Source organism: Podarcis erhardii (assembly GCF_964252035.2).
Source record: "Podarcis erhardii genome assembly, chromosome: 5".
Lineage (NCBI taxonomy): Eukaryota > Metazoa > Chordata > Lepidosauria > Squamata > Lacertidae > Podarcis > Podarcis erhardii.
The window spans coordinates 65808473-65821453 of record NC_138509.1 but is presented as its reverse complement, the minus strand read 5'-3'; the positions used below and the strand labels follow the sequence as shown (position 1 = coordinate 65821453).

At 45.4% G+C, this 12981-nt stretch overlaps 1 protein-coding gene across 7 annotated transcripts in view; it reads left to right on the top strand.

Annotated features, from left to right (window-relative positions):
• Positions 1–12981, top strand: part of CROCC2 (ciliary rootlet coiled-coil, rootletin family member 2) — an 89259-nt gene that overhangs the window by 23887 nt on the left and 52391 nt on the right. For all 7 annotated transcript variants that reach the window (XM_081861476.1, XM_081861481.1, XM_081861478.1 and 4 more), the window contains 8 exons: positions 1499–1595; positions 1796–1885; positions 2484–2699; positions 3446–3645; positions 5081–5263; positions 5644–5788; positions 8751–8897; positions 12052–12282. In XM_081861476.1, the coding sequence (XP_081717602.1) occupies positions 1499–1595; positions 1796–1885; positions 2484–2699; positions 3446–3645; positions 5081–5263; positions 5644–5788; positions 8751–8897; positions 12052–12282 (1309 nt within the window). The remainder of the gene's footprint in view (positions 1–1498; positions 1596–1795; positions 1886–2483; positions 2700–3445; positions 3646–5080; positions 5264–5643; positions 5789–8750; positions 8898–12051; positions 12283–12981) is intronic.

Below are 12981 nucleotides of genomic sequence, written 5' to 3'. Positions count from 1 at the left end.
TCTCTGGGTCCGTGAATCATGACACAATAATGTGTTGTTACTGCTGTTATCAAAGGTGCATTTATATTCCACCTTTCCTCTGAAAACCTCAAGGTGGCGTACACACTTGTCTCCCTCTCCATTTAACCCTGACAACAACCACCCTGTGAAGTAGGTTAGGCTGAGAGACGGTGACTAGCCCAAGGTTGTCCAGTGCTCTTCATGGCTGAGTAGGGATTTGCACTTCCTTCACACGGCATGTAGTTAAACTATGGAACTTGTGATGACCACCAACTTTAAAAGAGGATTGGACAAATTCACGGAGGACAAGGCTATTAACAGCTACTAAATCACAATGGCTGTGTTCTACCTCCACTGTCAGTTGCTGGGAATCGCAGGTGGGCAGAGTGCTGTTGCATTCCTGTCCTACTTACGGGCTTTGCATGGGCAACTGGTTGGCCACTGTGATAACAGGATGCTGGACTGGATGTGCCATTGGTCTGATCCAGCAGGGCTCCTCTTATATTATTAGTCCCTCAGGTCCTAATCCAACACTCTAACCACTACACCACACTGGCTCTCTTAGAATGGAAAGCACTTTTAATGGAGGGGGCACTCTCTGTGATGTCTATGCATACCCAGCGTTTGCTTCCAGTAACCCAGAGGTGGCATTGGGGCAAAACAAAGAAACATATTTGCATGTCACAGTCTCAACTGTGAGCAGTGACCAGGGCACTGAAACAAAGGAAGAGCTGGCAGCCAGGTCAGGAGAGCCATTGATGCAAGCTGGCATGGTGGTGCCCAAGTTGAATAGCAAGGAGCATTTTGAGGCAGCATCCCCTGTAAGGTGGGTTCCTTGGAGACAGTAGTCCCCAAGCTGGATTCTCAAAGGGACTAGCTCCCTCAGGAACAAAGGCTTCACACTTCCCAGTTCTCAGTTGCAGTTCTCAGTTGCAACCAATACCACTGGCAAGAAGTAATAGAGAGGCAATGAAGTGCTTGGTTCTAGCCCAGAGGACTACTCTTTGAGGCTCTCTGTTCCTCGGGGAGTGGGACAGAGCCTGTAAGGAATAGCCTGGTCCAGAGAGGGTGTAAAGGCAAACTGGGACCTAGGAACTATTGGAAAACAATGTCTGCTCTCTGGGATATCTGGGGGGTACTATAGGACTGTAAATCTGACAGCTCTTGTTCTCCATTGGTTCTTGATCTTGAATTGGCTCCACACCATCTGGATTCTTATTGACTGTTCTCTCCATCAACCCAAGACCTCTTGCTGAATCTGCTTTCTCCCAGTCTTTGTGTGAACTTGTCCAGGACAATACATAGTGGGAAGGGAAGCCTTTCTGAAGCTACTTTCAGCTCTTAAAAATTGTTGTCAGCCTCTGACCATGTATCTTTTTAATGTGATGTGTGAATTGGTGGCTTAATGATCCCAAGAGTATGAAGAATTGAGTCTTTTGAGGTCATATGTTTTCACTCCTGATCAATCTGCCACCTATGTCTGGTTTGTGTCTTACAGGATTGCAGAGTTGACCACGTTAGGAGATAAACTTAAAGAACAGAATGCAAAGAAAGAGAAGACCATCTCTGCCCTAAAAATGGACATTCAGAAATTGGTATACGTACCCATAAACCCCCCTTTCTGTCACTCTCTCAGGCAAACACACATAGCCTTACCGACATATACATCCTCACAAAAATGCATGGCCTCATACATACACACTGGCTTGCACTTCCACACACACCTGCCTTCTCATACTTTCTGTGCCCTTTCCCCATGTCCATTTCTGAGAAACTGCTTATCTTTGAACACTAGGAGGCCAGTAAGACTGGAGATCTAGAAGAGGTGAAGGACCTGAAAGAAGAAATCGAATATTTGCAACATAGCTTGAACAGCATCACAAAGGTGTGCGAAACTTTTACCTACCCTGTAATCCAGTTAAATTGCTATATATACATTCACAAGATGACTCTGACTCACTCTGTGTAATTTGATGGTAGACATCTAACTTGAGTAGAAATTGATGCTCGATTCACTAGGAAGTTCTTACACAAGCCCAGCTGAAATTAAAGGGTGCTATAGTGAGAGAGAAACCTATAGAACACCATCTGCTTTCTCTCTCACCACCACTATTTGTTGGTGGTACTCACCATCCTCCATTGGGCTTCTGGACATGCATCAGTGGTAGGCAGTCTACAGCTATTTTGAACTTGAGCTAAGTTTGTTTTCCATCATTGGTGGCTGCCAGCAGTGTTAACTTACCCCAAATGTAAAGTCTCTACGCATAGACACAAACTTCTAGCCCGATCCAGACCCACTAAATCTCATAGACCTGTGATGGAATCTGCCAGGCCCCTTTAGCAGTCTCTTCTTACAACCATAGTCTCACAGAGTTAGGGTGGGGGATGTGGGGAACCCACTTAGTTCAACCCCAGTCTCATTACGGTATAATAACTTGTGATGGATTTGACTGGCATTCACTTCTTCTCAACCCTCCTCCTAGCTGGCTTTGTCTGAATCCAAGAGCACAGGACTCGGTTCCTTGGAAAGTACAAGAACCTCGTCAGAGGAAGACACCCTATGGCAGACCTCCCCTCTGCGCTCCAGCTCTCCCCACCGCCGGCGGGTATCACCATCCCGGGCACACCCTTCATCACTTCAGAATGCAGCACTGCAAGCAGTTCGTGCTGCTATCCAGAAATCACAGCAGCATGAGCAGGTTTGGATAGCCTGAGTTTACAGTTACAAATCCTAGAGAGAGAGAGAGAGAGAGAGAGAGAGAGTACAGTGATACAGTCATCAAATGCTTCTACCTTACAGTTATTTCAAAATATGTATAAGACTGTAAATTTCACAGAGTGTTGAAACCAGGAGGCGCTGCAACAATAGCCCCCCAGCTGCAGTGTCACTACTGCTGCTGCTTACTGGGAGGGGCGAGACAGTGAGGTTGGTGCTGTGCAGGTGCACCAAATCTGGCACTTTTGCTGCTTCACCCACACTGCCCCAACCTTGCTGGATTTCACCAAGAGAAATTGGTGCTCTTTCCACCATCCCCTGGAGCTCTTAGTGCACCTGCTGCCACAGGAACCCCGCCCCCCCCCACATCCTAGCCTTTGTCAGGGGAACAGCTGCAACACCCTTTTGCACTGGCTCTTAGTGTCCATATCCCTCGTGCATGCAGGCAGCATAGCCAAATGATGGAGCTCGGGAAACCAGCTTTCAGAGATATGAATGCAATGCCTCTTCTGCACATTTTGGGTTTACCCAAACCACAGATTTCTCTATTTATTTACAAAATCTGGCTTCCCTGGCTATAGAGACTCAGCTCCTCAGCGTCAGTGAAGGTGTTGATCACAGCACTTGCCCACCTGTTAAATGGGGTATCCCCCCCCCCCCCGTGCATATCGTGTTGTATGATGTGGAAGGGGTTTCCTGCTTGCTCCCTCTTTTTTTTTTAATGAACAGGAGTTGCGTGTGCAGCTGGAGTCTTGCCAGGATGCCCTGGGAACTGTCAAGAAGCAGCTCGCTGACTGCCAGCAGGAAGCGCAGGCAGCAAAACAGCGGCTGCAGGAAGAGAGGCAGGAATGTGAAGAGCTGACCCGGTCACTGGAGGATTGTAGGAGGGAACTGCAACGCTGGAAAGCCTCAGTGGAGGTGCTCGGAAGGTGAAAGAGGGAGCCTTCAGATCTGTTAATGCTTTTGAGTGACATGGCTCTGACTCAGTCCTTCAGGTGGTTAAGTAGATTGTGACCTTCAAATAAGCGTCTCAGAAAGGAAGCCATCGCCCTCTGTAGTGATGCGTCAGTGATTGGAAACTCCCTATGCCATGCATCCCTTCACATCTGAGGACGGTCCACAGCTCAGAGATAAGAGCATATGTGTTGCATTTAGCCCTTGGCATCTCCAGGCATGGCTGGGAAAGACTCCTAGAGAGCCACTGCCAGTCAGTGTAGACCAGCCTCTGCCAACCTGGTCCCCTCCAGATGTTTTGAATAGCAACTCCCATCAGCACCAGCCAGCACATCTGGAGGTGCCACAATGGCAAAAGCTGGTGTGTGTAGATTATACTGAACTAAATAGGCCAGCTGTTGAGGCCTCCTGTGCAGCACATTCATGATACAGTTTGACTTGGATTGGTGGGTGGATAAGGAATATTGTACAACTCACTTTTCCATAGTAACAAAAAGGGGTCTCTTGTTTTGATGATGTGATTTCACACCTCTGCACCCATTTCTGTTGTGGTCGTCAGCCAAAGAGATGTAAAGTGATTCTTAAAGTGATGATGAAACAATGTCTTTGGGAATAACATGCATCAGCATTCGTTGCTGCCAAAGGTTATCAAATGCCTCTCCCTGCTAGTCCCAACAGTATTAAAGCGGTGTTATTTACCTTGGACGCATATAAAAGGGTATCTGTGAAATTAATTTGTCCTAGGAAGGTCATTGGGTAGCATAGAATGGCACCTGCTCTATTGTTCCTTGTTGGGGATTTAAAAGAAGAACTTTTGCTGCATTTTGACAGGTTCCCCCTCCTTGCCCCTGTTTAAATTATTTGAAGGATTCACTAAATCAGCCTTCCCCTACCTAGTGCCCTCCAGATATTATTGGACTACAACTGGTTGGGGAAAGCTGCACTAAGTTGTATGAGAAGTGTACAAATACAATGGATGGATAGATGGAAAGACAGGCAGACAGGTAGGTTGATAGAGGCATTTTTGCTGCAGATACATTTCATGTTACAGCATATTTGAGTCTGGATTGCAGCATTCAGTACCCTGGCTTTTGGCAGAGGGTCTGAATAGATGGCTTTTAGTTGCTTTGCACTATGTGTCTATGATTTTGTTCCCTGCCTCTGGAAAACTTTTTTTTTCTGTTCAAGGCCTTTGGTGGGGCAGGATTAATTGCCTTCCTCCTGCCTGCCCCTTCTCTGCAAGAAAGTAAGCCCACCTACTTGCAAAAGAGAAGTGGCGGTTGGTCACTAAAAGCAGGTGGAGGAAGCAGAGCATGTATTTCTACCCCAAGACAAACTGGGGCCTGTTTTCAGGGTGCATTATCTTGACCCCCAAGTTGCTCATATTTTGTCTGTTTTTTCACTCCCCAGAGAGAAGGAGGCTGCAGAAATGGCAGTGGAAAGCCTGAATCAGCAGCTCGATTCCTCCCATCTGGAGGTGGAGCGGCTGAAGACTATGAATGGAGAGCTGCAGAGACAGCGAAAACTCCTGGAAGAACAGAAGGAGGATGTCATTAAGGAAAGGGAGAGAACGAAGAAGGAGCTGGAGCGGGGGTGAGGTGCTGCAGTTGTGTCCCTAGTGCTTTGATGCACAAGGCAATCCTGCTCTCTGTGCTGGTCTTCAAAGACTTTTCCAGATTCTCACACTTGGGCAGATAGACAGCCTTTGCTAATAATGTTGGGCGTAGTTCGTGTGAATTATCAGCGCTGCAAGTCATGCTAGCTGTATTCTGCTTCAGAAGCAGTGAGCCTCTGAATGCCAGTTGCCGGGGAACAAGAAGGATGTGGTCATGAAAGATAGGTGTAATAATGGAAATAAAAAAATTGAACCCCAACGACATTAATTGGCATCCCAAGGTGTATCGGCACAATGAGTTAAGCGTAATCTGGCTTGGTTGGTGCAAGGCATAGTTAGACCTTTTCTTCTTCCTCAGGCAAAGATCCCTGGAGCAGCTTGAGGAAAGGATGTCTGCCCTGAAGAAAGAGCTGGTGACAGTCAAGGAGTCTTTGAACCAAGCCATGCTGGAGAAGGATATGCTAGAGAGTGCGAAGGAAGGCTTGAGCGGAGCACTTTCCAAAGTAAGGGTGGCCAGAAGGCACATTCCATATGCCAAATAACTCTCCTCCTGTCTGTTGCCCTAACTGAGGATATTGTCCTCTCCCTTTATGTTTCTAACTATTGCTGACATGGCCCCCAACCCCCCCCCAGCATCTATTTGCTTTTCTAGGAAACCAAAATCTTGATTTTCTATATGTGAAGTAATTACATATAGCATTGTAAAAGCTGTAAAAGGATTTTATCACGCATAGTCTTGTGTAGTCAGATGGGAAAGGAAGCCAATTAAAGAAAAGAGGCGACAGCCTTAAGAACAAAGTATGGGATTGTCCAAAGTCAAGGATAGGAACAGGCAGCGGCTAAGTTCAGAGGTTGTGTAAAAGCAGGACTCGACTGGCAGCAAGTACAGAGACTTGGGAGGCAAAGGTACAAAGCACAAGTTGTAAAACATTTACTGTTTTTGTATGTTTCTTGTTTAGCCACCTTGAACTTTTCAGGAAATGTGTTTTTAATCATCATTAATTCAGTTTATTAGCCACCCCATAATAAGAGTTTCCTGGGCAACATGCAAAGTAATAATAACAGCAACTTAGTGCAACTGGTAGCCTGTCGCTGTCCACTTCTAGCACTAGGGAGTCTGGAGGGAGAGGCTAGTATTGTCACACCAGGCTAAGGCCATAGATCTGTAATGGTTGGGTTCCAAGGTTTTATGGAAAAGCCCCTTGCCAAAAGTCTCGGGAGCTTGGTTTATTGCAAAGCCATGCCAGGCAGAAAGGCACAGTGCCCTTTTACTCTGGAAAATGTCACCGAATATTTGCTTTCCGTGTGGGCTTCTATTAGTGCCTGGCATGGAGGAAGGGGAAAGAGAATGAATGTAAAATTATAGCTGCTGTATCTTGATAGCCATAGCCATCAATTTACAGATTTGAAAATAAGGGACCAGCAGCCTCGAAAATAAGGGATCAGCAGCCAAAATAAGGGATTTTAGTCAACCAGCAGCCAAACGAAGCCTCAAGCAGTGGTTCCCACAGCGCAGCAACCCGGCAAAGGGGATACAGCAAGGAAAACCACCATCACCTCTCCACTGGGAAGCGCTGAGCAAAGGCGAGTCCCCAGGCAACGGAGCCGATTTGATTGGCACAAGGCATGCAAGCTCCACCCCCCAGTCGTTCTTAGACTCCTTATTGGGTGACCAATGCAGCCGGCAGGGAGGGAGGGAGAGGAGCTGCTTCCTTTGAAACCTGGGAAATTTAAGGGACATCAACAATCCGGGACAGCAGTGGGAAACGGCGCTGGGATAAGGGAGTTTCCTGCCAAATAAGGGACGGTTGACAGCTATGCTTGATAGCCAGTGCTGACAGTTGACTGTGAATCCCAGAGACGTAGCCAGGAGGGCAGCATTACTGAGTCTGAGACAGTCCAGCACTCTAGAAGAACCAAATTTCATTCCTGACAGCTTTGGTTCCTTATGTTTTAAGGGGAAAGCAGAACTGTGGGTGAGGTGCCATTGCATGCCATCACATCATCAGGACTTGATATTTGAAAACAGTAAACTGTGTGCTAAGTTTAATCTTTTTCTTGGAAATAATGTGCCTGCCAAGGCCATGGTCCAATAAAGTGTTAGGGCAGGCCCTGAATGAGTAACTATTTTGGTAAAACATTCTTGTGAACACTGCCCTAGCAGCTCAGATTGGCTCTGCTGAAGTGAGTAGCAGATCTCTTTGCCACCCACACTTTGGCTAGAATGAACTTTCAGGGGGGAAACTATATTTTCCTAACATAATACTGCCTGGTTATGTAATGAACTTGATCTTAAAAAGAAAAATAGTTTTAACTTTTGTATGCACAAATGCTAAGGATTCCCTCTTCTCTTTCTTAGTTTCAGGGTGTGTTTCTTTGTGTGTGTTTTTAAAGGCACTGATTGGTATTAAATTGAATGTGGAATGGCCAAATAGATCCTTTTAAAAAAAGTGTGGCACAAGCCATATACAGATATAGATATATTTAACAAAGACAAAACCTCAAGGATAGATTTTTCAAATGTGGCAAAAGAGAGGAGGTCCTCAGACATAATGGATAATGGGTATTTATTCTTTCAGGTTTGAAGTATAAGTCTCTTGGCCATAAAGTCTTAAAACATTCACTTTTGTTTTCCTGCTATTAATCCCCAAGCTGTAGTAATATAGTTTAAAAGTGCCTGAACATATGCAAATATCAAATATTTTGCCCATGCAAAATTTACATGGACAGCAACTTCAGACCAAAAATAATATATCTCACTGGACATGCCCACATCATAGGCCTCAACAAGGTCCTTTTAGCATTACGCTTCCAGCATCTATCTGGATTGGACCGTGTCTTCCTGTACAACTGTTGTGGAGACTAGTATTCATGAAACACCTTTGGGGGGGGGGGCAGGCTCAGTCTCAATTTCAAATCTAGAGAAACTTTCAGGACAGACTCTAAAGCAGTTTTCCATTATTTGGATTTTATAGCACATTCTAATTACCTATTCCACAACTCTCCCAAGTTCCTAAAATCTACTTTATAAAGGTCCAATAAGCAGTTTTAAGCAGCATTTGTGGATTTAGCTTTCTGGGAAGATCCAATAATTTTATCTAACCATTTAGGAGATTCTGAAGCACCCAAGCCACACAGTCCACAAATAGACACCAAAAGATGCAATTGAAGATGCTGCCATTAAGCACTCAGTAAATGATATTTAAACAGCAATATAAAAGACGACAACCAAAATGCCGTCCAGCTGATATAATGTATAAATTCCACAACCGACCCATTTCTTCCACGGAAAAGGCTGCCTATCTATCGTCAAATCTGGATTGCCCCATAAAGTTAATTAGGCATGAGTTTATGGATCTCTGTTCCCTAAAGCATAGCTTCTCATCTGAGGCACCATTGCTATGCCTTGAAGGGGAAGCAGCCTGGAGTTGGAGGTGAAATTCAGTATCTCAATTTCCTCCTCAGGTTAAAGCCACCAATGCTAACCTTGAGCTCTCCATACACAAGATGAAATCGGAAGAAGCTGTGCTGAGAGACTCGTTAGCCAAGATGGGTGCTCTGAACGAAGGGCTGGCTCATGACAAAGTCAGCCTCAACCGCATAATTCTACAGGTAACAAAGACAGCCAGGGTGTAGCAGAGGGTGTAGCTAAGTGTAGCCGCTGCTTATGTGAGCATGTAGGCACAGAGAGCCCTACCATTGGGCAAGTGGAGTCAACTACCTCTGGCAGAGGATTTGAGCCAGCTTTAATTGTGGTGGCGGGTGAGATAACAGATTGTACCCCTGGTATAACAATCACCTTAAGGGCTACAAACAGCATGCTGCAAATGATTTAGCAGAGCCCAAGATTTAAAATTATCACTTCTAGTTGTGTTTGGAAGATGGCAGGAATCTGCTGTGAACCTTTGAGCAGTGCTGTCTCTGCCTTATGACAGAATGAGAGTTAAACTAAAGGAGAATATACCGGTAATTGAATCTCTCATTAGTGTAAAATGTAAAAAACAGCTGCCTACAAGGTGTGGGGAGGAGTAGGGTTATTGAATTGGGACTTGGTTGCTGGGAGAGGGTCTGTTACCCTCTCACCCCCATTCACAATGCCAACATACCTGTGAAAACTCCCTGAAGCTATTGTTTATCCTGTTAGTATAGCATTTTTGTATGATACTGTACATTTTCCCTAATAGGGCAAACAGCAACTGGGGAAGGGGAATGATTATCAGGAAAACAGTGTATGTGTTGGAGAGAGCTAATTCTCTCCTCCCTTAGTACTAGGATCCCAGTCCAACACACAGACACACCACCATCACTTTCTACAAAAGTGTAAAAATATGGAAGATCCAATAATGGACTTCTGTTGTCTCATCTTCTTTGGCCCTGTCAGATGCAAATTCGAAAACAAAATACAACTGCCCTGAGTCCTAGTCTAAGCTTTTTTTTATCCTAAAACTGTGGTAGCCATATCCTGGAAGAACATGCCCTGAATCCCGGTTTGCCTGTCAGTCCCTGAGTGTCCCTTGCTCAGAGCAAACAAAGCTCTCCTCAGTGGTTTCGCTGGCTGCCAAAATGCACACTTTCCTGTCAGCCTCTTTAAACCCATGGTGTGCCAGAAAGCTTTCGGCCTCATGAGCACCATCATCCCTGCAGGGCTTGTAACCGCCAAGAGCTTGTAACTTGCAGTGAGGCCTGAAATGGGGGGGACTCAAGAGTGCTCACACACTCCACAGCTTATGCCAACAGCATTTATAACTTCCGGAAGACTTCAAGCATGCGATTGCTGCCTAATGGAAGCTTGTAAGCTGCCTACAACAAGCACATGGGAAAATTCACCCAAGCGTTGCTATCGTAGCCTTCAAGACTGTGCCCTCATTGAAGTGCCTGTTCCATTTGGGGAGAAAGTAAAGCAAAACCTTTCCTGTCACCATTGAATTGTGCAAGTGGGGGGCGGGGGCGGGTAAGGAAGGGAAGCAAAAGAAAACCTAAGGAAAATCCGGAGTCCAGAATTACCCCCAAAGTTTCTGCACGGTTGAAACTGTGAAGACACACACACACATACTGCAGAGAATGGGGAGGCATCCTTCCTTCTTCAAGCAGCAGCTTGGGAAGCCAATTTTCATTTAGACTACAAGTGGAGAAGGATAAACCCTTCCCGTATCTTGTGGTCTCACTGCTGATTGCCCCTCTTCCCCTGCCCCGCGACTCTCGTTTAGGTTTTCTAAAATGAGTTAATTGCACTCACACAATTTATGTCACATTTAGGCCTCATTTAACTAAATGTATGGTTTAAAGGTGAATGCTGGTGCACACTGCTGAAACTGCAGGCATTTTGCTCCACTCCACTCCTTCTGTTGTTGGCACACTGCTAGGAGTATATCTGAACTCATGAGTTGTTTCCCCCAAACAAACTATAAGTAGTAGTGTTGGAAAATTCTGATGAAAACTGAAAAAGAGGCAGAAATTGATGCAGTCCACACATTTGTTTGTGGTCAGGGATGGAATTCTGTCAAGTGAGTCTGATCATTATTGGTTCGCATTGTGTTGCTTTTCTAACTCTGCAAATGGTATGCAGTGAATGACTTTTTTTAAAAAAAAATTGTTTTGACATTTCCTTTACTTTGGAATGAATGTAAGTTCCATAAATACTTATGTAAACTTATATAACTTACGTTAAATACTGGTCAGCGAAACAAATAATTGCACTGAAAAAGAAACGGCGCTGATTCTGACAAGCACAAGTTGGAATAGCAACCACTGCTTTCTTATAGCTCTACCCATGGGCTGTAAACCAAGAGCAAACATCGTTTACAATTCATGCTTTGTTTGGAGAGAAATAAGCCACAAGCCTGGGTTTGGACATAATGCTAAGCCAGACCATGGGTTAGCTCCTGTCCACGCGGCAGGAGAAGGAGGAGAGAAGAGTCATAATGTCAGCGGTGTGTGTACGACTACACTGTGTGTTCTCCTTTAAATCAATGTTTAGTTTGAAGAGATGTGCAAAAAAGGTAAAGGACCCTGGCAGTTAAGTTCAGTCACAGATGACTCTGGGGTTGCGGCGCTCATCTCGCTTTAGAGGCTGCGTTTGTCCGCACAGTTTTTCCAGGTCATGTGGCCAGCATGACTAAGCTGCTTCTGGTGCAACAGAACACCGAAACCAGAGCAGCACACGGAAACACTGTTTACCTTCCCTCCAGAGCTGTACCTATTTATCTACTTGCACTTTTTGGCATGCTTTCAAACTGCTAGGTTGGCAGGAGCAGGGACCAAGCAACGGGAGCTCACCCCATTGCGGGGATTCAAACCACGACCTTCGGATCAGCAAGCCCAAGAGGCTCAGTGGTTTAGACCACAGCACCACCCATGTCCCAGAGATGTGCAAGCTAGACCACAATTTGGTCCTTAGAATCTCTGTGTTGGAGGGGAGAAATGGCAAAAAAGTAGCTATTGTTCTATTTTTACACTTGAAACGTAATCAGATTTTTCCCAAGTTGGTTTTTACCACAAATGCAAAAGCAAAATAACACACACACCCCACAATTGACCAGAATATACATTTGAATAACAGAAGGCGTCCCTCCCATTTTCTCTTCTGTGCTAATGATTGCACATTCAAATCCAACAATAAATCCAGGGGTCGTGTGTGAAAGTGCCATAAGGATGTCTCCTCGTTTCCTTTCCGCCAAGGCTAGCCCACCTTTTGTTTTCCTGCTGGATTATCTCCCCCCGCCCCTTCTAGAGCCTGCAAACCCCAGTCTTTCCTCTTGTTGTGCAGCTTGAAGAGGAGAAGAGCAGGCTTTCAAGTAGGAAGCGGGAGCTGGAACAAGAGCAAGCCGGTTGGCGTGAGCAGCTGGCGCACTTGGAGCAAGAACTGATGCGCACGAGGGCAGAGAAGCAGGATCTGGAGCAGAACTGCAAGGCCTCAGAAGAGAAGCAGGAGAGACTGGAAGGAGAAGTGGCCTCCCTCCACAGGGAGAGAATCCAGTTTCAGGACCAAATAATGCAGGTATGAAACAGAGGGCAGAATACAGTACCTTTTCATTGCCTCAGGATACAGTAAGGATGTGAATAAGAGAGGACTTTGGATAATTTTTGTCTTCCTGGTTGAGTACTCTGCTGGGGAGGGGACAAATGGGGCATGATAGATCACTAAGTCTTTCCTGCTGCAGCCAAACATGAGATTTGGAGTAAATTATGTGAATTACAAAAACTTGGCCCTTCGGTTGCTTTCCTGGTTGCAAAAGTTGTGGGAAGCAGGAGTGCATCACTTGGCATTCCCCACCCCCCACCCCGCAACCCCAATGATTGCTAACATATTGGTTTGGCAGGTTTGATCTGCTGGAAATGCGGAGGTTTGATGTGTTGAAAGCATTATACAGTATTGCATTTCAGTTGCCAATTTAGCTCTGATCACAGTAGAGATATAACTTGTGCTCGAGCGTTATTGTGCTTGGATCTGTTACTCCGATATAAAAAGACTTTTATAAATAAATATAAGAATATAATATGCGAAAGGTTCCAGTGAGAAATGCCACTTGTTGATTCAGATGGTTGCTCATAATAACTAGGTTGGCCCTGACACAAGAGCACATCTTGGCGATACACTCGGCAAAGCTTCTGCAATACAGTTGATCCAAACAAACCATTTTGGGATTCCTGTCCAGAAGAACCACTGAGTTCAGAGACTGTCCTAAGCACACTCAGC